This window comes from Suricata suricatta, chromosome 12 (assembly GCF_006229205.1).
Source record: "Suricata suricatta isolate VVHF042 chromosome 12, meerkat_22Aug2017_6uvM2_HiC, whole genome shotgun sequence".
NCBI lineage: Eukaryota > Metazoa > Chordata > Mammalia > Carnivora > Herpestidae > Suricata > Suricata suricatta.
This window is the reverse complement of record NC_043711.1, coordinates 105,863,823-105,888,809: the sequence shown is the minus strand read 5'-3', so window position 1 is coordinate 105,888,809 and position 24,987 is coordinate 105,863,823. Positions and strand designations below refer to the sequence as shown.

Below are 24,987 nucleotides of genomic sequence, written 5' to 3'. Positions count from 1 at the left end.
GCTCACGCACGCTCTCGCACGCACCCGCACCGGCGCGCGCGCCCCCGGAAGAACGTGGGCTCCGCGGGTCGGAGCCGCGGGCGGGGCAGGCGGCGCACGCGCCCAGAGCGCTAAGCGGAGGCTCCGCCCACGGGGGGAGGAGCCTCAAGGTGACAGGGACTGCTCCGGAACGTCGTATGCGGGCCGAGCACAGAGCGACAGCCCAGGGGCGGAGCCTCAAGTGACAGCCCAGGAACGGAAGCCCCGGGAGCTGTGGGCGGAGCCTGCACTGCAGAGCCGGAAGGGCTTTCTACCGGGCAGGGGCGGAACGGGGGCGCGCGGGCGGAGCCTCTTGCCGGTGCCCGTGGTGCTCAGGTGCGCAGGTAGGTGATGCGGTGAGACCCGCGAAAGGGGAGGTGTGCGGACTTGTCTCGACGCTGACTTTGCTCGTCCAAGAACGGGCGAGGGAGCTGATAGGAGATGACCCGGAGGCCGACGCCCCTCTTCCTCCGGCCACTGTTAGGAACTGACATTTGCTCATCCCTGGAGCGCAGAGATGGGACTTCCTTCCTGCCCAAACTTCATGAAGTGCCCCCACCACTGTCGAGCCAGCCCCCCAGAATCACCTTCAAACAGTGGCGTGGAAAAGCGGAACTAGCGTCCACACACTTTCCTCCCTACTCAGGTAGGACTCATGCTCATCCTATTGACCACCTGAGAGGGGTGGCCTGCCTGTCCCTTTCCCTATCACTCCCTGTGACCGTAAACAGTCCTACCATTTATTCGGTGCCTGCTGTGTCTGGTACACTGGCATGCGGGAGTTTTCATCCTAGAAGCCACCCAGATGCTTCTGCCTCCTCACTTCCACTCTTGCCCACTGGCCATTTTCCATTCAGCGGAGTTGTCTTTTATGAACGAGAAACCTGATGACATCCAACGCTTCCTATGACACTGGGTAAAACCCAGGCTCTTTGCCAACAAGCTCTGACCCCTATCCACCTCTGCCCTCCTCTTACACCTCTCTGCCATAATGCTGGCTGGGGCAGAGAGCTCAGGAAGCCTCCTGATAGTCATTAAATTGTGCAACATCAGGCAGGTAGTAAAAAAAGGCCTATGAAAACCAAGAAGCAGAAAAGCCATATTAATACTATTGATTCAAGAGGATGAAAGCTTCTGGGACAGAATCATATGAGGAAGGAGGCAATAAAATGGACAAGTTGTGTTCAGCCTGTGCTGGAAGCTGCAAGAATGAGTGAACCAGGCCTTAGGGAGTCCCTCTTTGATACAGGAGTTCCATTTTAGGGATATTCTTCCTAAGAAAATGTTCTCAAATACAGAAAAAGGTGTATGCTCTTAATGTTGTTACTTACAATAGTGAACATGGAAACCCAACTGTACAAGTGAGCACACTCAGCGGAACAACACAGCTATTAAAAATGTACACAAAGGTTATAAAATAGCATAGAAAATTCTTGTGGTAGTTCCTGAAAGTGAGCAAGATGCATGATCTAAAAAGTACATCATTATGTCTATAAATAAGCAACCCAACCTGTTCAGAGAAATGACAGAAGATGCCTGTCAGATGCCAACAGTGGCTACGGTCAGACCCTGTGCTTTCCGTGCCCTGAATCCCGGGAGGCAGACCTCCTTATCCTCGCCCTGAGACCGGGAACTGAGGCTTCAGAGAAGCGGGCGCCGTTGCTGCTCCCCAGCACCGGCCTCTTCCAAGTGTGTCTGTGGCCGCCCCCCCACCCCTGCTCTGGTCCTCCTGGCTCTCCAAGCCCGTCTCACACAAACCTGTTATTTAGGGGAATGCCTGGTCTTTCCCTACAAACAGGGTAGCAAGGCCCTTGAGGGCTGGGTCCACAAGAGATTCAGTCTATCCCACAAAGCCCAGCAGACCTTTCCCCGCAAAACATTTAATTGGTGAAGACTACATGGAACCCATTTTCAAAGTAAATGCAGGGAACTGTTGATTGCAGGTAGCGGTGGTGCTTTCCCACCTTTCTGTCACTTGCTCTCTTACTGAGGTCCCACATGGGGTGTAGATCTCTACAACTTGGAGTTACTTGCTTTCCCCACCACATTTGGAGCAAGCCTGCTCTCTGATCCCAAAGGGAAGTCTAATACTCCCCATAAAGTCACTTACCACTGGGAACGCCCAGGACAGCTGGGATGGACACATCTGTCACACCAGGGCAGAGCATGAAGGAAAAGCAGGGCACAGAACATCGGGCACCATCTTTGACGAAGGGAAAGAAATGAGAATACAAGCATAGGCCCAGGACACCAGGGGTCTCCTCTGTGCGCTTTCCTCACCTTCACGAATGAAGGAAGACTACTCCACAAGGCGGCACGGGTTCTTCCCCAAAGGAACGCTTTATTGACAAATGCTTTATTGACAAATGACTCATTGTTTACTTTAAGGAAAAGACAAATGTTTCTATGCTTGCATCCTGCCTACTCACCACACCCCATCTGAGATTCTGACCCCGAGGAAAAAACCCCCACCGGTGTTCTGCAGCCCCCGCCCCACCCCTCTGGGTGTCTGAAGCAAGCGGCAGACCCACAGGTTACCAGAGAGCACAGCACTGGTCCACCAGCGTGGACTCTGAGTGCACACAGATGCCCGCGCGGGAGAGGTTTCTACCTGCTGGGAGCCAGTAAGGCACGGAGCTGCCCCTCCACAAACACCCCACCAAAGGGGCCCTGAGAGGTTGCTGGGGTGTGGCAGCCTCAGAGCGGGAACCCGATCTTTGTAGCTCCTGAGAAAAGGTGACAGCAGAGCTCCAGCTGACCTCCGTGAAGGCCCGTCGGCTCCTCACTTGGCCCCAGTGTGCAGCAGGCGGGTGGCTGGAGCCGACGGCCAGGAACGCATCAGCTACCTGTGTGGGGCTGCTGGCTTTTCTTTCTCCTGCCCCCCATCCTGCCCCAGGAGGCCCAGGAGCCCTCTGGCCAGCAGGAGCTGCCCCAGTCCTTGAGAGGAGAGCAAGCTTCACACACTAGGATGAAGCACATCAGCAAAATAAAACACACCAGTGGTCCAGGCATGCTGCCCTTCGGGCTAGATGCAGAAGTCTACACAGTGCTCAGAACTCACTAAAGAACCCTTATTTTTATATATAAAAACATTATAAACAAACAAAGCATAAGGCGATGTAAGGCTTGTATTTCAGCTTGAGTCCAAAGAAATGTTTGCTAACTATGAGACTAAAGCTGCTTTGCTTAGCTTTAATTTTGGAAAAATTCACTGCATTTAAAAAATAAAGAATTTGCTTTTGTTAAAGCTAGATCATTAGTGTAACAATTAGGCAGTCGCTGATAACCAGATTCTTTTCTGGAGGGTTTCAGAAAATGGACAGTTTTTTTGTTTAGCATTTGAAATAAAAACTGAAGATCAGGTAGGGCTCCCTGGATGAATCTTCCTTCTGTAAACTCCTTCTCTAAGTTAGGGAAAGATAGGTTTTAGGAAAACCACATATTTTATGCGCATCACTCTCCCATCCTTCCACGTTCTCATGATCCAGCCAGATTCCCGAAGAGCCCCCTGTTCTGTCCACCCCGCAGCCCAGGGCAGACTGCACAGTGGTCCTGCCTCTACCCACTTCAGTGTAAAGCATCTGCGTACAAAACTGTGTTCTCTAACTCATGCGAGCACGGCAGCCATGTCCGCGTGTGAACAGCACAACTGTCCTCAAAACCAGCTCCGTGCCCTCGCCCGCGACCTGGCCGGCTGCTCCGCTGCAGGGGTGCAGTTGTGGCGGTGACAGGTGGGCTTGCGCGCGCTCCGAGGCCGGGCAAAGCTGCGGCGGGCTTAGAAGGGCATCTGGTCGGGCAAGGGCTTGTCGCCACTCGTCGGGGAGGGAAGGTGGTCACTGCCATTCTCTCTGCCACCTACAACCTTGGACTACAGATGGGGAGAGACCAAGAGAGAAAGACCTGAGACAGAGCCCACAAAGCCGGGCAGGTCCCAGGCCTGTTCAGGTCTCTGCTGAGCCCACAACACGAACACTGATTAGCAATAAAAAGGAACAAACCACAAGCACAGGCGACAGGGATTTATGCCTCATAGAAAGAGCCAATCTTCGAAGGCTCTGTGCTGTATGGTTCCAGTTGTGGAAACGGAGAGCAGATTACTGGTTCTGAGGGTGGGGCAGGAGGAAGGGGAGCACTGGGAGGGTCGCTGTGGGGATCACACTGTTCTCCGCCTTAGCTGTTACCACTGTATCAGCGTCATATGCTGGTCATGACACTTCAGGATGTGATCACTGGGGGAAACCATGTAAAAGATGCGAGGGCCCCTCTGCGTTAGCTCTAGTAAATGCAAATGAATCCATGACAACTACGTAAGTTCATGTGAGCGATGGGCCATGACCCAACAAGGGAACCAAATGGACGGTCTGAGTACAGTTACCTTTATGGTCCCAACTCGATCTTCAAAGGACTTGAAGGTTGCAGAATTCCTTTAGAGAGAGAGAGAGGTCAGTGTAGGGAGCAAACAGCTCTGCTGCCCTCCTAAATCTGAAGGGCCTCAGAGCTAGCGTCAACCTGCAGAAAGACCCCTAACAGGATCCTGAGACCTCACTGTAAACATGTGACAAGCCAAAAAGGAGAGAGGACACGCCCCCCGAAGACAGCCCAGGCAAGGTCATTTTAGAGGTTTCCAGGTCAGAACAGGTCAGCTGCACCTGCCAACTTCAAGAACAGAAGACCTGCATGCCGCCAGCAAGTGTGACCCAGACTTCACAGGGACGAGGTGCAGACCCCTTGACTGGGCAGTGGGTGGGATGTGGGGCACATGTCTGCTGCGCGCCACATACACACGTACTGAGGTTATGGAAGGTCCTAGGTGTTCCTGACACAAATCTCGCACAGAAGTCGAGTAAAGGAAAACCAAGGACAATTCTGGAACAAGTGACTGAGGAGGCGGCAGAGGAGAGAGCAGGCCAGCCCCAGCCCCAGCCCCAGCCCCACCCTGCACCCTCGTACACAACCAGTTCCCTCCCTGCCCTCAGGCCTCTGGAAGCAGCCCATCAAGGACCCCCAGACACGCAGCGGCATGAGGCAGCCACAGAACGCAGAGGGCCTCGGCTGCAGCCCCGCAGTGCAGAAAACGTGAGCGGGAGGCTCCGAGGAGCAGGCCACAACTCTGGGTGTTATAAGACCGAGACTCCCCTCCAGGTTCAGAGAAAACGGTTTCTGTAACAGGCTTGGAGGCACCTGAAGTCTTGTGGGTGCCAGGTGTGTGTGTGTGTGTGTGTGTGTGTGTGTGTGTACACCTCTCTGCTCCTCCCTGGCCCAAACCCCTTGGCAGCCCTGGAAGGTTCCAGATGGAGCCCTGTTTGACACATTGGTCTCCTTTTCTGAGCCTCACCCCCACTAGCTCTTTAGCCTAGAACGGATCTTTCCAACCCTTGGCCATCAGGAGCCTGCCAGGAGGAAGATCGCCTTTGGCTCAAGCCATATGGAAGTGTGAGGCTGACTAGCCGGAGCCACCCTTCCCCCCACCCCGGCTTCCCCCGCTCCCCGCTTGCCCCGGCTCTGGGAGCTTCTGAGCACAAGTGCACATTACCTCATGGCTGGCATACTTATCGAGTGGCGAATTGAAGAGCTGCTGCTTGGAAGCATGGTGGAAGCAGAGAAGGAAGCAGGAGTTAGCACGGGGCGCGCCTGGTGTCCACCACACCCATGGGCTCGTCCACACAGAGACTTGGCTCTGCAGGGCAGTGAGCTCTGGCGGCCACACAGAAGGGCCCCTGGCCCCAGGAAGAAAAGGACCCCAGGCTCCTCTCACTGGCCTCCAAAGTCACCCCAGAAATGGGACAGTGCTGAGGGAGAGCTTTAAAATAGGAAGCTAGGAAGACCTCAGCCTGCGGCTTTAAAATACTTTTGGTACAAATAGCTGTTAGATGTCCTCACTTGACTTCACAGCAAGTGACTTTTTGGCAAAAGAAAAACAACCAGGTCAAGTAAGTAAAAATATTTAAAGTCACACATTGTTCTAGATTTGGTTCCAGGCCTCCAAGCTGGAAGCGCGTGTGACGAGGCAGCATTGGCGTCGGGCTGGACAAGCACGACTGGGTCAACGCGGCATGAGGACCGCCCAGGAGGACACCCAACAGGTGCCCTGCTGCTCGCGGCCCTCACGTGATAAACCGAACGCTCTCCACTGGCGCGGCAGGAGCGCGGGAGCCAGGGTCGAAGATGAAGAGGCACAGAACCCGGGAACGAGAGTCAGCGAGCCCCTCCCGCATGAACACGTCTGTTCTCCGGAAGGACGAGGTCTGGGGCGGGGCTGGGGAGGAACCACACGGCCACAGCCGCCCCCGGGCCAGCCAGAGACCACCCTGCCCCGAGTCAAGGGAAGAGCCTCCCACAGGCAAGCCTCGCGCCAGCCTTACCTAAATGAGTGTGAGAATGGACGGGCCCTGAAAGGCAGCAGCAGGAGGAGAAGAAACGCAGCGTTAGGAATGGGAAGGCAGTGCCCGCCCAGCCCCTCACCCAAGCTCCAAAAGGCCACGCAGGGGCCCCTGTGACCACCCTCAGGCCTCAAACCACCAAGGGGAGCAGGACATGCTCTCCCCAAGCCAAAACTCGGTTGCGAGGTGGCTGCTCCTTCTCACACACACACACACACACACGACTGGCCCCTCCAGGGTCCCACCAGCATCACATATGAGGCACCTGTGTGTCCACGACCCTGTGTGGCATTAGAGGACAGAAGCCCCAGGAGAGGAGCAGCACAAAGGCCTGAGGTGTGTGGAGGCAGGCGGCACGACTCGCAGGGTCCGCGTGTGCCAGCATCCGGAAGCCGGGTCGGCCTGGCCCAGCCCCACATCAGCAGGGCAGGCCGCACTCTCCACAGGGCATTGGCTGGACCAGGGCGCACAGGTGCATGCTGCGACGGGCCCGGACACCCCCGGGCTCAGCACCCTTCGCTCCGGCTCCACGCTACAGCTGGCAGAGGCCAACCTAGAAACTCGTGTGTCCGGGGGCAATATAGCCACGTTCTCTACCACCCAGCCAGGCTTCTGGAGGCTCCCCCAACATGGACGTCATTTAGGAGCAACACGGGCTCAATTACATGGGCTCCTGGGTGGCCAGCAGGCCCTGCCATCTCCTGGTGGGAGAAGGCAGGTGCCTCTTCAAGGGTCACCATGCTAGACAGAGATCCCTACTTTAACCCAAATCCAATTCCCAGGCCCAACCTGCCACCTCAGGCCCCAGGGCATGTGACCAGCTTCCCAGACCAAGGCTGCCCTTGGACAGCCCTCCAGAGCCCAGTGATGCAGCGCAAACACCTCAGTATCATAAACCTCCCTGCACCTCATTTTCATTCTCAAGAAGTGGTGAATTCTCAACCTCAGCTCAACCTGAGACCACGGGGTGAGGCGATGATGGACACATCACAGACCCTAAGATGTCAGGGTTCACCACATCCCCGAAAACATAGCAGAGCAAAACTAAGGAGCCCCATGGTGGGGTGCACCGGCAAACCGGCCAGGCGTCTGGGCACCTTGTCTATGTACGACCTGGTTCTTGTCCTTGGAAGCACGAGTGCAAATGTGACGAACGACAGGCACAGTGAGGCCGGGCACATGACCCAAGGCTGCTCGCCACAGGTCGGCGGCGCACCCCAGTTCCTGGAGCAGAGAGCAGGAGTGAAGGAGCAGATGAGAAACGCACTGTCAAAACGGCCTTCGAGAGCTCAACACCGCCGTTCCTGCCGGTGCCGACGCCCCGCACACGCCCGGGAGGGAGAACGCGTGATGTGAGTGGGTAATGCCAGCAGTGATGGGGGCCTTCCCAGCGAGCGTGGCGCTGAGGCACAGCAGACCTTTCCTGCTTCCTTCAAATGCTGCTCTCACCCCGGCAACGCTGGGACGGCCTGCCGCGCCCTCTGTGGCAACCCCGGGAGCAAGGCCAGGCCACCAGTGGCCTGTGACCAGTCTGTCACCGGGCTTACCACAGCACGGGTCAGGTGGCCCAAGCAGGTGGCCCCCAGTGCAGCAGCGATGGCGTCCCATCTAATTTCAAATGAACTCACCCTCAAAGTCAAGCATTAGCAGAAGACCGTGTGGCCGGGAGGGACCACTGCCGACCCCCCTGCTGTCACTCAGAGCCTCATTTGCAGGGGCCAGTCACAGCCGCTGTGGATAAGGCTACGTTTACAAGGTGACCCAAAAGGACCCCCAGCCGTAGCTGCTCAGGACCTTGACCATGAGCGTATCTCCAGCGGTGAGATCGCACTCCTTCGGACAGAGCGAACACAGACCATGCCCTGATGGTTCTGCCTCTCTGAAAATTTGCAATTTCTCTAAATAAAAATTGGAGGGGACTAATTATATCAGACAAACAAGGTGAGCACAGCCCTGGGCATAGGCCATGGCGTATGAATGTCTGGGTCCTCACCTCTGGTTAAATGGCCAGGGCAGAGCCCCCACCTTGAGGTCTCACAAGGCAACTGCCAGGCAGGTCTGTGGGGCGAGGAAATGCCTAACCTAAGCAGGGAGGGAGGGAGCCCACCTGAGAATAAGGCGGGGGGTAGGGGGGCAGAGCAGGATGGGCCCTCAATGCTGCACTCCACACACCAAGCCCATGGGCACCACCATGGCGTGATTCTCCAGTCGGGGAAGATAGGAGCCTCAGCATGGGGTGGGGGCCACAGGGAGCCATTCCCTGAAATCCCTATGTGAAGGGTCTGGTCCTAAGCATGGGTCAGGGGCCAGGGCTGGGAAATGACACCCTGGGAAGGAGGGGCAGCTAGGATGCACGCCACATTGCTGCTCAACAGTGCATGCTTGGTCCTAACAACACTGAGAGGGGCGCCTTGCCAAGGGCACAGCAAGGAGGTGTGCCAGGATTCACACCGCAGCCTCCCTCCGGGGACCAGTGCCCTTGGCTCAGTGCTGGGTAGCAGAGGAGGCCCGGCGGGTGCGGCCACATGTGCTCCACCCAAAGTCCAAGCCATCGCTATACTCTCTGGCCCCAGGCCCTACTCGAAACACCTCTGATGGCCATGAAGGTCTCAACGGCTCTGGAAGAGAACACTGGGGGCCCCTGGCATGCAGCCACACACTCTCTGAGATCCGGGCCAGGCCAAGACTCCAAGGAAACAACACACTTGTTCCGGCTGCCAGCCTGCCCACAGGGACACCCCACCCTGACACCGACCTACAGGCGGAGTCATCTTCCTTCTGTGGAACTTCCATGGGAAGCACCCGCCTTTACAGACCCTAAGCATTAAGTTACCCAAAGGAAACAGTAACCCCTGCCCCAAGAAGCACAGAAATGGCAGAAGAGGCAGTCCACAAACAAGCAACTGTGAATCGACTGCTCTAGGGTTGGTGTGTCCATACCTGCGGCTGCCAAAGGGCCCCCGAGGGTTACGCATCTGAGCCCTGGGCCCCTGCAGAGCCTTTAGTGGATCCAAACCCCAAACCCTCACCCGACTGGGCCACACACCTAGGGCGTCTCACCTCATATCTCCGAGCTTCCTGCTGATGGCAGAGCCCACTGTGCACAGGGCAGCCGATGTCTTCTGTCCCGCCTGAGAGAAAGTTTCCTGAGTCTTCTTGTAGCTGCAAAGAAAACACCAGTTGAAGGAGCCCAACAGAAGGAGCAGCCACCGCCCATGAGTCAAGGACGCCACATGCCCAGAGAAAGCCCCAGAGATAGAGGAGCAGCTAGTGAGCACATGTCTGGCCACCAGGGAGGGGACCCAGAGCAGGGACGACAGTGGCGTGGCCAGTCACAAACTCCGAGCTCTACAATAACATGGTTTCCTGACCTGACTCCACCTGGTCTAACACTCAGGTGACCCACCTGCTACGGAGGAGACAGACCCACAGAGGCCCTGGGTCTGGGATAGAAGCCAAAAAAACCCCCTTGTTCTGTTACTGTACTCAGGGAGCTTCTCACGTAAGAGCTCCGCCACGCCCACGGCAGGATGCCCTTGACAGCGCGGATGTGCGGCCTGGGGCAGGCTGGCCTCTCAGACTCTTGGGAGCCCCTCTGGCCCTCGACCCTCCTGTATGGTCTTACAAACCCCTTTCAGAACTGAGGGAACTTCATCTCATGCCCCCGTTCCAGCGCAAGGGGTGGCCCTGGGTCACAGCAAAGACCACCTTTTCCACGCCCTCCTGCCCCCACCATGCCCATGGGGATGCATCACACAAGACACGCATCCACAACCTCAACATCTGTGAGATGCAGAGGCAGGGGGCCTTGGCCCCAGGGACAGCAAGGACAACCTTGGGCTTGCCTTGAGAGCTACTACCTACCCTGTCCAGCCGCCACCATAAACAAAAGACACCAGAGCCTGAACCCGAGGACTCATTTCTGGCCACGCTGACACGCTGCCCTGAGGAAGCAGCTTGAGACGGCAAGGCTCTCAAGAGGCCAGCCTTCCACCTAAAGTGACTTTCTCACACCTCGCTGGTGTCACCAGGGCACAGGCAGTACCGGGACTGGGTCTTTGGAGTCCTTCCCTCCCATACGCTCCCCAGTCCCATCCGCAGGAGGCCCCGCTGTGAGCGCTTGCTGCCCTGCCCCCTCACTGCCCCCCCCATCGGCGGGGAGGCCCGGCCTCGTGTGCTCCTGGGCCTCCCTCTAACTGGGCAGCCTCGCTCAGAGCACAGCGGGGCCTCAGGCTTCTTTGGTGCCCAGCAGGGCCCAGGACTTAAAAAACGTGCTTTCCAGAAAGTGAGTTTAAGAACACGTTCAAGTCATTAGAATAGTGTGTTTATCTTCGTTGTCAGGAAGTTCAGTGAATCCTGGAACATATTAACGACGTAGAGAAAATAATCTAAAATCTTGACTATAAAATTTGCTTTTGGATTTCCTGAAGTCACTAACAAAAAAGGTCTAATTCTAAATCCAACCTTTAGACAAATCCGACCACCAGAAGCCCCTTCCCCCGTGATGGTCAGAAGCGGTCACAGAACAGGACAGGAATGGGGACGAAACGCAGCCACCTGCACAGCTGCAGCCCAGAGCCGCGCGGCCGGGACATAGATGGCATGTAGACAGGATGGCTCTCACACAAACCGAAGTGCGCATGCTCCTTTTGGGCGGGTTTTCAGACTCAGCTTTCACCGTCCAAGGTGCCTTCCAACCCAATGGAGCCTTTGCCAGGCAGGGGCTGGCACATGCACACAGTTGGCCATGGGGTCGGCAAAGCTGGTGGGGAAAAGGGACAGGGAAACCTACTACGTGTCCCTCACCCCACAGCCTGCTCAAGGAAAGGCTCTGGAACCTTCTCCGGGGTCCCTAACATGCAGTATCTGTTAGGGACCTCACTCACACCCCACCTCTCCACCCCAGTGAACTGCTTTCCTTCCAAAGGGAGTTAAAACGGATCACCTGCGAGAAACAGACTTGGGAGTGTGGTCGTCAACCATAAAACTCCAAGGACAAGGTAACTGATGACGTGCGACATTTGGTTTCAGATACACAGACTCAGAAAACATCTTCAAGCTGCTTCTCACAAGATAGCAAACTTGTGAGGTCACGTTAACGTTCTACTGGTTGAAGTGAAACAGTCTGAAGCGGAGGATTTAAGGAAAAGTCCTTACAGAAGTTCTGTCTGTGCCCACGGGGCCACGTGTGGGGAACTGCACTTGGAGACCACAAGCCCATGCCAGGAATCCCTGGTGATGAGGAGGTCACTTGGGGTGACTCAGAGCGGGGCCGGCCGCTGGGTGACTGGCAGGAGAGGTACTCACGAGTGGGCCATTCGAAGGGCGGCACCCCCGAGGGAGACGAACGGGAGGCAACCTCCCCCCACTCCACCACCTTCAGCATTTCTGGTGTGTGGAAATGAGGTGTCACAAGGGACTCCTTCCAAAACGGGAACCTCCAACCCAGGGCAGATGCAGTGCAGGGGCTGAACGGCTGTCATTTGCCCCAGTGGAGAGGCCAACCTCAGGCCATGATGGGGCTGGGAGCCAAGCCACCCTGCCCAGCACCCCTTTGGGAATCACACCTACCCCACGCCACCCCCGCCATCAGCAAACTCTGCAGTCAGCGTGGGGCTGCTCCCACCCCAACTCTGGGTGGGCAAGTGATCCCAGTCCAGCCAGCCAGATTAGCTTCCAGCTCCCTGACCACGAGCAGAGCCCAGGAAGATCCAGAGTGGGCCATCTGACTGTTGCGCCACAGTACTAAAAAGATTCAAAGCTGTCCTGCTGGGGACCCCCTTGCACTGTCCAGGGGAAGCCGGAGGGTGCAGCCAGTGTGAGGAGAGCCCTGGTCAGGTGAGCCTGGAGCAGGGGCTTCTCGCCAGCCAAGGCCCCTCCCTCCTTCTCAGGCTGACACTCAGCTCTACTGTGCTTTCTGTCCCTTAGGATGAAAGGACTCAATATCCCAACCAGCAGCTCTGTCTGGTGCCACCTCTGTATGCCTGTAGCTACAATCTGCCAATGGAAGAACTCAACCAGGGGATCATCTCGTAACTGCCAGAACACCCCCGCTGCCATGGACGGCCTTCTGAACCGGACACAGAGGTTAGCGGAGAGAAGCTGTCTGTGCCCGGCGCAGCCCAGGACAGCCGGCACTACAGGCAGACGTGTGTGCTTCCCAGTTCTCCCGAGTTCTGTCACCTTCCAGCATGCTGCTGGCTGAAAGAGACGCCAAGAGAGTGGCCACCGCCTGGTGAAGCGCTTCAAAGGGCCATCTCACCAGCAGCTTCCACACCCAGAGCCACAGGTCTCTTCTAGAGGACTCACAATTGTCATTATTGGAAATAGTAATCCAGCAACTTTACATCAGTTGGTTTTAGGAACTGCACTAAAGTCTCCTAAGGCTCTTTTCAGAGTTAAGTCCACAGTGAAAAGTAAGACTGGGGGCGCCTGGGGGGCTCAATTGGTTGAGCCTCCGACTTCGGCTCAGGTCATGATCTCCCGGTTCATGGATTTGAGCCCCACGTCAGGCTCTGTGCTGACCACTAGCTTGGAGGCTGGAGCCTGCTTCGGATTCTGTGTCTCTTTCTCTCTGCCCCTCCCCTGTTCATGCCTGCCAGGGGTCCAAACTGCACAAATGACAGCCACTGTCCCAACCTATAGAACATCTACACCTTGATGAAGGACCGTCCGACGCAGCCCTGAGGACATAACACACCAGGGCTCCCAGAGCACGTGTGGCAGCAATGGCTGTCACCCCTAAAGACACAGACAGCGTGACCCACCGGAGCCCGCTGGTGCCCAGCACCACTGCCCCTTGTGACGCCAGGCTGTAACAACTCCACACTCGGAGCCAAGTGACCTGGGGTCCCGGGAACCTTGAAGACAAGCTCAATAACCACTTCCCTTCAGTCAGACACAGGACTTTCCACCCAGGGTCTCTGGTATCCATGACAGCACTTCCTCCTAAATAAAAGATTAAAAAATCCTAGGAAGTGACTATTTTAAAATATTACCCCGCCCTCTTCCAAGGAATTCTAATTAGAGTGCAGGTGAACGAAGTGCTGCTACCTCAAATAAAAGGTCAAGAGTCGCTCTGAACCCCAGCTCTGACAGACATGGAAACCACCCCCGTGTGTTCCCTACTCTGCTCATGTTCTGCGTGACAGACAGCTCAGTACCCCTCAGACAAAGAGCCTCCGGCAAGACCCCACAAGCAGGGTCCAGGCGGCACCCACAGCTCAAGGACCACCCCGAAGGGGAAGCTCTGAGAACCTCCCCACCCCCCCCCCGGCCACAGCGGGGTCCGCAGGGAAGGGAGACCAAAATCAAGACCCCGAAACACCGTTCGCATCAGTCCGGACGGTGCTCGGTCGCTCCGCCCGCTCCGAAGGCCGCGGGGCCCCTACCGCCAGCCATGCCTCTCGAGCAGGGGACGCGTTCGCAGCAGCCAGAGGGAGCGCTTCGGTGTGGCCTGGCGGCAAGTGGATTTCCTTCCGTGAGTGTACCCATTTCACGGAACGTAGAGTGTCATTTGCGTTTAGGAGAGGGATTATATAACAATAAAATGGGCAAAACACACCCAAACCAGGTTTGTGCCAGGTGCACACAGCCTCCCTGTCTCTAAAAAGAGTGTCAAGAGCAGGAGGAGGAGGAGGAGGAGGAGGAGGAGGTGCTGATGGCAAAGGCACTCACAGGTCTGACTGGGTCACTTTCTCATTCCACTCTCCAAGTTTCTCAGAGGTTTTCATATAGCTAAAAACAGAAAGTCTGTGGTAAATTATTGAGAACAATATTTCAACTTAGATTTCAAAGCACAGGTGAAATTCCAGGGAAGACAAGGACTGGAGAGCAGGAATAGGACTCTCCAGCCTGCGTGTGACCAGGTCTGCTGGTTCTTGGCACCTGGTGTGCAGGCCCAAGGGGGCCGGGGGAGCCCTGGGGGGTCTGGGGCGCTGGCAGAACTGACAAGTCCTCCTCCTGTCATGCCAAGGGAGTGCCTGGTCATCCCATGTGAGATGGCCTTTCGGGAACAGCACTGCTGTGAGGAGTGAGGAAGGCATAGCCCTGTCCCCAAAACACTTCTCTGAAACCCTTTGGGACTCAATACCTGTGATTCCCTAGGACAGAGAAACGAGCTTTCGTAGGTGATTTTTGTAAAATGTGATCAATCCTTCTGCAGGGATGTGGCTTCCCAGACAGCGGGAAACATTTCCCACCCCTTGCCCCTGCCCTGGAGGACACATTTCAGAGGAGTCATGTAAGCGGCACTCCCCCAATTCAGAGAGCAGAGTCACATGTGGGTCAGAAGTCCTAGGGCTGTGACCATATCATGCTCATGAGAAGGACTCATGTCTACCTCAGCAGACACTGAGCTCTGAGGACAACAAGAAAATCAGTCTCGTTATGGACCTAATTAAAGTGTTCTCTCAGATTTGTGCCCTGAAATATAGTCTTGTCGATTTCTGTTTGGACAACTGACTGGTACATCCATCCACCTGTACAAATATATGTAGACTCAAACCTCCTGGAAGACATGCCAGTGGCTAGGCCAAGGACTCGGCCTTCTGGCCGACTGCCTACAGACAGGGACCTTCCGTCCCCTCGTTCTGTGAGGCCCCTTGTCCCCAAGCAGGGAGCATCCCACTGACGAGGCGGGGACACCAGCCTGGTGAACACCCTCCAGATTTTAGGGGCACCTCTGCCACCGGGCAGGCACCTACGCGGTGGAGACCTGCACGTCACGCCAGCTCCTGGACAGGTTCTGCTTCAGGCCCTCCAAGGCAGAGAGGCCCAGCTTCCTCCGCAGCTCGCCACAGTGCCTCTCCTTGGCTGCCAGGACCTGGCGCAGAGTGACGATTTCCTCTTCCACCTGCAAAAGCAGAGTTGACTTGATTGCAGGAAGTGACTAACATCCTCACACACACATGAGGTTTCTTGGAATTGCGTAAGGACTTTCCGCTTAGGGCACATGACTTGTCTTAGGAACAGAGTCTATGACAGGCATCGCTTACCTGGTACCAGCACCCCAGCTTCTTCAGGAGAACTGTCTCCTCCCCTCAAGCCAAGTGGTTCTGGTGGGGCTACCAGATACTGTGCCCACCCACGGATGACCAAGCAAGGCCTGTCAGAGCTTGCTCTGGGACTGGGCACAGGTGTCAGAAGAGACAAGCCCCGCCCCCTCCAGGCTCTGAGTCTGGGTTCGGAAGCTGGAACTGCCAGCAGCCAGGCCCCACCCGCACAGAGGAGAAATTCCGCATGCACTGGGAAGGAGGCAGAGCTGACAGACAGATGGCCCATCAGAGACCCAAGTGACATGTATGTCTCCAAGGTCAGCTCTAGCCTTGGCAAAGGCAGTTACCCAAGCCAAAATTCTCTTTTGTGTTTAAGGCAGTTTGAATTGGGGACTAGAAAGAACCCTGAAAATAAAGACCTGACTCCTCAGGCCCTAAAACTAAAAAAGGATACAACTTGAGAAAGAAGAGCCCCTGGAGGCCGGAGCCCCACTACTCGAAGGTCTGCATCGATGGCTGCTCTACACAAAAGTCTCCCTTGCGGGGCTGGGTGGCTCAGTCAGCAAAGCGTCTAACTCTTGGTTTTGGTTCAGGTCATGATCTCCCAGTTTCGGGAGTTTGAGCCCCACATCGGGCTCTGCACTGAACATGGAGCCTGCTTGGGATTCTCTCTCCTCTCTGCCCCTGCCCCACAAACGCTGTCTCTGTCTCTCTCAAAATAAATGAACTTTAAACAAGAAAACAAATGAAAAATTTTTTTAAATCTTTCTTTTAAAGAATGATTATTTGGCGTTAGGCAATAAAAAGTAGCTCAAAGCCCTTATATCACTAGTTTTTCTAGCACAAAATAGTAGAAACAAGAAATAATTTAGAAACACAGGATCACCTAAGGTCAAACTGTTACAGTTACTCCAGCAACAAAGACCAATGACTATAACATCCCACTCAGGGCGCGACGATCAACACGGCTGCCCTGGGGACACGCACGCTGAAAACTGTAAGTGGCGCGGAGCTTCCGCAGCTGAGCTGGCCGAGGGCCCCACCGCACTGCCGCCGCGCCCCTCACTCGAGGCAGACGCTGCTGCGGGCTCTCCCCCCGGCCTGACACCTGGCCGTGGGCTGACGGTCATCCTCACAATTAGCTCTTTTTAGACTCAGGACGCATCAACACGGGGCTAGTCTCTGAAGACAGAGCAAAGGCCTGTCAGGCCTCTGCCTGAGCCAATGCTACGCTCAGGTATCGGCAAGTTCATTCCCCAGAGTTTGAATCCTATGTGAGTTACTGTTCGCCTCTGCCTCACACAGTAAAAAGAAACACTCCCAGCAGTTGGTCTGAATAAAAATTATAGTTGAAGGTTTGGCTTATTTACCATTTCTTCCTAAAGGACTCTCGCTTTAAAGATCACATGAAGCATTTTTTACAAAAAGAAGAATTTTTAAAGGAAAAATGAAGATCCCGGGGCAGACAGATTGTGGGGCCTGGAAATTGCCCAGTGTCCCTCGCAGCGGAGAAGTCCAGGGGCCGTGTGCTCGGAGCACCTGGCCCTGAGCGGGCAGCCGCCTCACAAACATAGGCATCAGGCACGTGGGAAGCGGCCACAGACAGCAATTTCTGTGGGATTCTGGGAATGACCTCCCAGGGCAATGTCTGCAGAGCGCAGACCGGGCTCTGGCCCCTCATTAGCCAGAGGGGCCTGAACTCATGGTTACCCCAGGACAGACGGCTGAGACAGCACCTTTGCGAGCTCGGCCCTAAGCTCCTCCTCCTCAGCCTCCGTCAGACCCTCAACAGCAGGAGTCTGGGCGGCCACCGCTGTGTCGACAGGGACATCTGTCATGGAGTCGGACAGCAGACCTTTGTTAGGGGAATTCAGGTTGATATCTGCCAGAGACAAAGTCAGAAATCATCAGTAAGAAGTTACAGGGAAGTAAACAGGTCTCCACCAAGGGAGAAAGCAAAGGTGAGGACAGGTTACGGGGCGTGGAGGGGGCCGTGGAGAGCACTCTGCTCTGACAGGTTCCATTGGTATGGTTCGGGCCACTGGGGCAAGGGCATCTCAGGCCACCCAGGGTGCCACTTCAGGAAGCCAGAAAGGCTGGCATGAAGCAGCCCGACCAGAACTCCGCTGTCCCCAGGAGGCCAGGCTCTCCTGAGATAGGACGCCTTCGCTACCAACAAAGCAGCTGCACCTGACCGGCCTTCTAATTTTTAAGGCAAAGAAACTTCTGTACACACAAGCACCACTTTCAATCAACCGACGAGCAGCGCACATGCCCCCATTACACACAAGGCACACGTGCAGGGAGCCAGCAAAACACGACGCCCCTGCATCTGTTCTCGGCCCGCATTCCACGGCACCACGCAGGGAGGTGCGCAGGACGCGCCCCACACCTCTGCTGCCCCGGGTCGGGTTCCAGTTCCTGCAGTCACTGCGCTCTCTTCGCGGTAAACGCATCTGCTTGTGGGCACGAAAAGTGAACGAGATCCCACACAAAGAAACACGTGTTCTGCTTCAGTTCTTTCCGACTCCAAACACACGACTCTCCAGTAGCACACAAGCAGCACGTGCCACGAAAGCAGGCTCTGCGTGGTCCCTAGTGCTCTAGAGGCATAGGGGCCACCCCAGTGGCTCACTCAGAGCAGCATTTGACTCTTCATCTCCAGGTCGGAGTTCAAGCTCCATGTTGGGTGTAGAGATTACTGGGCGGGGGGGGGGGGGGGGCACCTGGGTGGCGCAGGCAGTTAGGCAAGCGTCCAGTTATGATTTTGGCTCAGGTCTTGATCTCAAGGTTCATGAATTCAACCCCTGCGTCAGGCTCCATGCTGACACCTCAGAGCCTAAAACCTGCTTCAGATTCTGTGTCTCCTTCTTTCTGCCTCTCTCCTGCACATGCTTTGTCTCTCAAAAGTAAAAAAACATTTTAAAAAATTAATAAAAAATAACAATAAGTTAGGGGTACGGGGTGGCTCAGTCAGTTGAGCATCCGACTTCGACTCAGGTCATGATCTTGCAGTTCATGGGTTTGAGCCCCATGTCAGGCTCTATGCCGACAGCTCAGAGCCTGGAGCCTGCTTTGGATTCGGTGTCTCCCTCTCTATGCCCCTCCCCCGCTTGTGTTCAGTCTCTCTTGCTCTCCAAAATAAATACACAAAAATTTTTTTAATTAATAATAAATTTAAAAGATAAATAGTAAGTCCACAAATTCGGAAAGAAAACTATCTGTACTTACAAATATACTTCTCTACTGTGAAAATCCTAGAATCTGCTAAAAATAGATTACATTAGGGGTGCCTGGGTAGCTCAGTTGGTTGAGCGTCCTACTCTTGATTTTGGCTCAGGTCACGATCCAAGGGTTGTGGGATCAAGCGCCGCACTGTGCTAAGGGTGAAGCCTACTTAGGATTCTCTTTCTCCCTCTGCCCCCCCTGCCCCGCCCCGTTCTCTCTCTAAAATAACAAAAAAACCCTACAAAGATGCTCTATTTAGTTGATTCCCTCACATGTCCCACAGAGCTGAAGGTCAGCACTTCCTTGGCACTCGATACACGTTTACTCAATGAAGCATGACCACTATTTTTATCAACTGATTCAGATCTTCAAAAATGATGGGGTGCCTGGGTGGGTCAGCCAGTTAGGCATCTGACTTCAGCTCAGGTCATGATCTCACAGTCCGTGGGTTTGAGCCCCGCATTGGGCTCTGTGCTCACAGCTCAGAGCCTGGAGCCTGCTTCAGATTCTGTCTCCCTCTCTCTCTGCCCCTCCCCTGCTTGCTCTCTGCCTCTGCCTCTCTCTCAAAATAAAATAAAGACATAAAGATTTTTTTAAATGTTTATTTATCTTGTGATGGGGGGGGTGGTACAGAGAAGGAGAGACAGAATCCCAAGCAGGCTCTGACACATCTGCATAGAGCCTGACTCAGAGCTCGATCCCATGAACCATGAGATCATGACCTGAACTGAAATCGAGAGCCAGAGGTTAACCAAGTCACCCAGGTGCCCCTATCAACCGCTTCTGATTTTTAACTGAAATCAATCTACATGACTTTACTTCATTTGCTGTGTTGAATCTTTTTTTTTTTAAAACAATATTTATTTATTTTTGGGAGCGTGCAAGCAGGGGACGAGCAGAGAGAAGAAGACAAAGGATCTGAGGTGGGCTCTGTGCTAACAGGCTGACAGCAGCAAACCCAGTGCGGGGCTTGAACTCAGGAACTGTGAGCCCATGCCTTAGCTGAAGGAGGATGCTCAACTGACTGAGCCACGCAGGCACCCGTTTCCAGACACTTCTAGATGTGCCACGGGGGTACACAATCTCCCCCAGCTGAGAGCGACTTGCTGAGATGTTCTAAAGGAGGATGCTTGTTTGTTACTTTGTTCAACTGTTTCCTGGCCTCAGTTTCTCTTTTTTCCATCATTGGACTCCTCTGTTTTCCGTAATTAATTTGTTCATTCATTCAATCAAGTTTCCTCCTCATTAAAGCGGTAGTGGTAACAAGAAATTCCATTTTGGAAGTTCAAATGAGACCGTGTTTGTTGCTGTGCTGAATCTACTCAAATTCACTAAATGCCTTAAAATGTCCACAATCTCGCTCTTCTATTTTTTTAATTTTTATTTTAGAGAGAGAGCAAGTGCAAGGAGGGGAGAGGGACAGAAGAGAGGGAGGGTGGGGAGGGAGAGAGAGAAAGTCTTCAGCAGTCTCCACACAGTGCAGGACTCAGTCCCATGGCCCTTGGGATCGTGACCAGAGCCGAAAACAAGGGTTAGACACTCAATCGACTGACTTCAGCTCAGGTCATGATCTTGAAGTACATGAGTTCAAGCCCCACGTGGGCTCTCTGCTGTCAGCACTGAGCCTGTTTTGGATCCTCTGTCCCTCTCTCTCTGCCCCTCCCCTGCTCTCTCAAAAATAAACATTTAATAATAAATGAAGGAAGGTAAGTAAGTCGGCACTTGGACAGTTTCTGCCCATGAAGCTAAAGGCGAATCCCACAGTCACCCCCAGATAGAAACTGGTCACTCACCAAACACGCCAAAGCACCACATGATCATTCTGTGCGATACCAACCTCACCACGACCCTGTAGGTAGATGCCATTCACACTCTGGTTTAGAGGAGACTAAGGCAAGAAAGTGTCATCAAAAGACCTAGAGTGTGGGGCTGGTGCTGTAGGAGAAACTCGGGGGCTAGAGTCCCTCCTGGGTGAGTCTCAGGTCTCTAGAACTGTATAATCTGCAATGGAGATAACACAAGGAATAATCTCAAGGGGTTATTCTGAAAATGGAAAAAGGCCATTTGAGAAAGAGGTTTGGTATGGCATTTGGCATACCAGTAAGTGCTCGTGAGCGCTTTCTAGCAGTATTATGGGCAGAATCCGATGCTTATGACCCTTACCTAAATTAGACATACAAGTCAAATGGAAAAACCTGAACCTAACAAAACTGGTGGCTTTGGATGTTCAACTATGTTGTAAGTAGAGTGCAGAGGTTGAAAAATCTACACAGTGTATGAGAACTTAGGACTTCTGTTTAATTAATATGCTGATACAGGTCAAATGGTAGGGGGAGAAAATCCTAAAATTATCCAGGATAGTTATGTTAACATAGGAATTTAGTGTCTCTTTTGTACTCCCCAGAATGGAAGATCAACTTGAATCACCTTCTCATGATTTTAATCTCCTGGGCCCGCTCCACACCCCCAGCGGCCATCTCAAACCGGTCAGGGGTGTCTGTTCTGGAAACTGGCCCAGTATGCTGGGTGTGCCCTGACTCACTGCACCATTCCCCCCTTGAGACGATCCCTAAGAAGCCTGGGCTCCGAGCAGCGTTGCCACCCAAGGGGCGCTGCACTGAACGCGAAGATGGTTCCATCTCCCCTCCCCTCTCTTCCCTCCCGGAGAAAAGCGCACAACACGCCACCCTGATCTAGGGCCGGATGGAGTGTCCTCAAGGGCCCTGCGAAGGGACGGAAGGCGGTCGACAAGGCAAGAGTCGGGAGGGGGCATGACGACAGCTGCCCGGAGAGAAAACCCAAAACTCTGGGAACGAGGGGAGGGGTGCCGGGGAACCGGTCCTCGGAGCGGCCCCAGGGTAGCGCGGTGAGGGGTCCAAGCCCGGGGCGGGAAGACGCACGCCCGGCCATCGGGAGCTTCGAGGCCGGGCGCATGGGCGCTGAAAAGGAGCCACAGGGCGGATGGAGGCGAGGGGATCGAAGAGTCCGAGACGCGCTGCCGCAGAGGGCAGGAGCACGGGCTGGGCTCAAGAAGCGAAGCCACCGAGCCCGCGGGTACCTTGGCCTGCGGAGTCCATGTTCAGGCGGCGGCCGGGCCGCGGCGGGGGTCGGGGCCGGGCTCTCGGGCGCCGCAGGAGCCGACTTGGCCGCACCAGGACTCGCTCGTCGCGTACACAGCGGCCAGCGGAACCGCCTCAGCCACCGCGGCAGCACGTAATCAGCGGCGCGACGACCCACTTCCGCTTTGACGCTGGCTCCGCCTTTGTCCCACCCCCATTAATGGTGTCCAATGAGTACTTTGCTCGGCCCAGTCCCTATTACCTGCTCCAAGTTGATTGGCCGAGACTGCGGATAAAGCCGGAAAGGAAGGGCGGGTTCTTAAGGAATCCCTCCCGAGTCGGTTCCACCAGCGAGACACACAGGTAGAACGGTCCGAAGGAATTCGGGGACGGTGGAAGTTGGGAGGACCGTCCAACATGACGTTATGAGAGCGCTGGGTTTGGCATCATGGAAGGTCTCGAGGGTGTTTGCCGCTGCCTAGAACTGCCATGGCTCACATATCGCACAGACCGTTTGAGGCCCGGCCCCCTGACTTTGGAGTTAGCTTCCCCCTCCAGTTTTTTTTTTTAAGTTCTTCTTTATGGGGATTTTTTTTTAAATTGTATGGAAGTCACGCAGGAAAAGGAGTGTCTGCGATTCGTCCTGTAGCCCTGCAGGCGCTGCGCTCACTAGGCTGGAGGCATCCCGGTCCGCGAGCGCCTGCCCTGGGTCCCGTGCACGCACAGCTGAAACGGCAGGAACTGGCCTGCAGGGAAGCCTCCGCGCTTCTGTGCCGGGTGCCACCCGGTATTCTTTCACTTCATTTTCACGGCAACCCGGTGAGCCCGGTGGAGCCCTACCCACTTTACAGATGAGGAAACTGAGGTTAAAGTAATTTGTCCAAGGTCACTCAACTAGTTGTAAAGCTTCCAGCAAATGCTGGAACAAGAGTTTGCTGGACTTTCTCAAAGGAGAGGTGTATAAACACCAGACAACTTATTTCGCTAAAACAAGTCCCAGAATTTCACCTCTTTGGCACCTAATAGCCACCGGAAGCAAATTCTTAAATGGCATTCAAACCCATCAGGATCTGACCCTCTGGACTGCACTCCCCCTTTCCGGCCAACCCACTTTGCATGTACTGATCCCTCTGTGGAAGCCCCTTCCTTGATCTGGCTAACTCCTTTTCCTGCATCAGCTTAAAGCGCACCTCACTACGGGGGTCTTCCTGGGGCCGAAGGTCACGTCTGGCTTGCACTGGCCTACTTGCATCATGGCCATGTCTTGCTCTGGTGCTGTCAACTATATGTCCGCCCCACGTGCCTTCTTTCCATTTTTTCGTAGTCCCTTGCACTGCCCACTCTGGCTAGCCCCAGTCCCCGGGTGCTGGGGAAGGCCAGTAGTACCCACTTCACGAAGTTCATGGCGGATGGTAAAGAAGTGATTGCATTACAGATGGTGGAGAGCAGAAGGCTCGTTTCTCATTCTGTGTAACATCCTTGAGCCCAGGCACAGTGCCGATCCGAGGCCTGGCTCAAAGGGACGCCTAGCAAAAGAATGGTCAGTGCAGGTGTACTGGGCATGGGCAGCCACTGGGAATACCTGTTCTGAGTCTGTTGTCCTCTCCTATACCAGCCAGGAGTGCGGAGGTGGGGAGGGGACCCAAGAAAGCCCAGCATCACTAACTCCTGGTTAGGCCTAGCTGCTAAGACCTGCTTTATAGTCTTCCAATGCCAATGTCCTCCCACAGCTAGGGGTGACTTACACAAAGCCTCTCACACTCATCTTTCCCAGAGCCATTGTGCATCCTGATCCAAGATAAGGGCACCCTTCCGAGGTCCCACAGCCCGTGCTCCCATCATCCTTTTGAGGTAAAGCATCTGTCAACACAGCATTGCCATAAACTGGGCCAGGCTAATCTCTACATTCCCTTTAGGAGCTGGGCGCAGACTGGGATGTCCACAAATGGTTGAGGGAGAAGCTGCAGGAGGGAAGAGGGGAACGCCCAGGGGAGGGAGAGCGCCGGTTCCCTATGTGCCATCGCACCCTCCCCCAGACACCAGGTCGGGATCCCCAGGCAGGGCCAGCTTTACTGGTTACACATGTGGGGAGGGGCCAGGACTACAGCCTCCAGGGCAGCTGGAACTCTTCCGGTTCCAGCGGACTGCAGTGCGTGGCTTCCACGTTCTTGAGATGCCTGCGTGCCAGGAAGAGCGCGAGCTGCCGGCGCCGCCGCGGACTCAGGCCCTGGCCCACGAGCCAGGGGAAGGAGAGCCCGTGAGGCCCCCAGGCCTCCTTGTCCCCCTGCTCGTCCTCACGGCGCGCGCGGTAGGAGCGCAGCAGTGCCAGGCACCACTCGTCATCCACTCGGTAGCGCGCGTAGAAGGCGGCCTCCTGTGCCAGGCTGCCGACGCGCAGCCAGCGCGCGACGACCTGGCGGCCTTCGCACGCCATCACGACTGGGTAGCGGTGCTGCAGCAGACGCAGCAGCAACTCGTTGCCGCGGTTGCCCTCCACGTCGCCGGACGGCAGGGGGCGCACGTGGGCCGAGGTGCTGACCACGTCGTCCTGCGTGCGCCGCAGCAGCAGTACCGGCCCGGGGTAGCGGCACAGCTGCTCCGCCACGTTGAGGTTGAAGTGCTCGCGCACAGTGCGCACCACCAGCCCCTTCCAGCTGTGGGGCATGACCTTCAGGGCCAGCGGTACGAGGTCGTCGAAGGTGGCGTCCAGGACCAGCGCGTCCAGCTCCGGGTAGGTCATGGCGGCCCAGGTGGCCGTGAAGCCACCGATGGACCAGCCGTAGACCACCACGTGCGCAGGCGGGAAGTGCAGGCGATGCAGCGCGTACTTGACCACCACGTCGACGGCATTGGCATCATGCTGAGGGAATGGCGCTCCCGTGCTGCCCCCGAAACCCGGGTGGTTCCAGCCCAGCACCGAGTAGCCGGCCTCCAGGGGCGCTGACAGGCAGCCCATCTCATAGAAGCCAGCGTTGCCTTCACAGCAGATGACGAGACGCAGACCGCGGCCGTGGCTGCCTGGGTGCTGGCGGCGATCCATGAACATGGTGTCGATCTCGTTGCCGTCGCGGGCCACCAGCTTGGCGCGCCGACCGCGGTAGCGCTCCACGAGGCGCTCTTGGCCCTGCTGCAGCAGAGGCAGGAGCGCACGCGTCATCAGGAACATGGAGCCGGGGTACACGAGCCAGCGGCCCAGCGAGTGGGCCAGCACGTAGCTGGCGAGCTGGCCGGGCAGCTCGCGGATCTGCTGCAGGAGGCACTGCACTTGGCCGCGCGCTCCGCGCGGCTGCCGTCCCGGCGCGTCCC

At 55.6% G+C, this 24,987-nt stretch overlaps 3 protein-coding genes across 13 annotated transcripts in view; all 3 read right to left on the bottom strand.

Annotated features, from left to right (window-relative positions):
• Nucleotides 1-3,588, bottom strand: part of DNAJC5 (DnaJ heat shock protein family (Hsp40) member C5) — a 39,950-nt gene extending 36,362 nt beyond the window's left edge. For all 3 annotated transcript variants that reach the window (XR_003900872.1, XR_003900871.1, XM_029916747.1), the window contains exons 1-2: nt 2,299-3,588; nt 2,129-2,221 (exon numbers count right to left, since the gene is read on the bottom strand). The gene's annotated coding sequence lies outside the window, so the exon portion shown is untranslated. The remainder of the gene's footprint in view (nt 1-2,128; nt 2,222-2,298) is intronic.
• A 107-nt stretch (nt 3,589-3,695) lies between these two features.
• TPD52L2 (TPD52 like 2) lies at nt 3,696-21,852 on the bottom strand. Of its 9 annotated transcripts, none has more exons than XM_029916740.1 (9): nt 21,681-21,846; nt 17,131-17,276; nt 15,104-15,252; nt 14,076-14,135; nt 9,459-9,560; nt 6,381-6,407; nt 5,552-5,593; nt 4,394-4,442; nt 3,696-3,886 (listed from the first exon to the last, which is right to left on the bottom strand). In XM_029916740.1, the coding sequence occupies exons 1-9, from the start codon at nt 21,697-21,699 to the stop codon at nt 3,794-3,796; spliced, it is 687 nt and encodes a 228-aa protein (XP_029772600.1). In that variant the 5' UTR covers nt 21,700-21,846; the 3' UTR covers nt 3,696-3,793. The 9 variants fall into 9 exon arrangements, 8 of the variants coding, with proteins under 8 accessions (XP_029772600.1, XP_029772603.1, XP_029772604.1 ...); XM_029916745.1 differs by lacking the exon at nt 3,696-3,886 and adding an exon at nt 4,023-4,293 and having other exon boundaries at nt 21,681-21,847; XM_029916742.1 differs by lacking the exon at nt 3,696-3,886 and adding an exon at nt 7,496-7,622 and having other exon boundaries at nt 21,681-21,847.
• A 1,879-nt stretch (nt 21,853-23,731) lies between these two features.
• ABHD16B (abhydrolase domain containing 16B) overlaps nt 23,732-24,987 on the bottom strand; it is a 1,621-nt gene continuing 365 nt past the window's right edge. The window contains exon 2 of the mRNA XM_029917246.1: nt 23,732-24,987. This exon is cut by the window's right edge and continues 62 nt beyond it. Within this exon, the coding sequence (XP_029773106.1) occupies nt 23,783-24,987 (1,205 nt within the window). The 3' untranslated portion in view covers nt 23,732-23,782.

Excerpts from the sequence above, each read along its gene's own strand:
- TPD52L2 (XM_029916739.1), bottom strand. Across the intron at positions 15,253-17,130 it reads TTAGGGCCGAGCTCGCAAAG|GTGGAAGAGGAAATCGTCAC; the intron begins GTGCTGTCTCAG and ends CTGCTTTTGCAG. Across the intron at positions 9,561-14,075 it reads AAAGTGACCCAGTCAGACCT|CTACAAGAAGACTCAGGAAA; the intron begins GTGAGTGCCTTT and ends TTTTCTTTGCAG.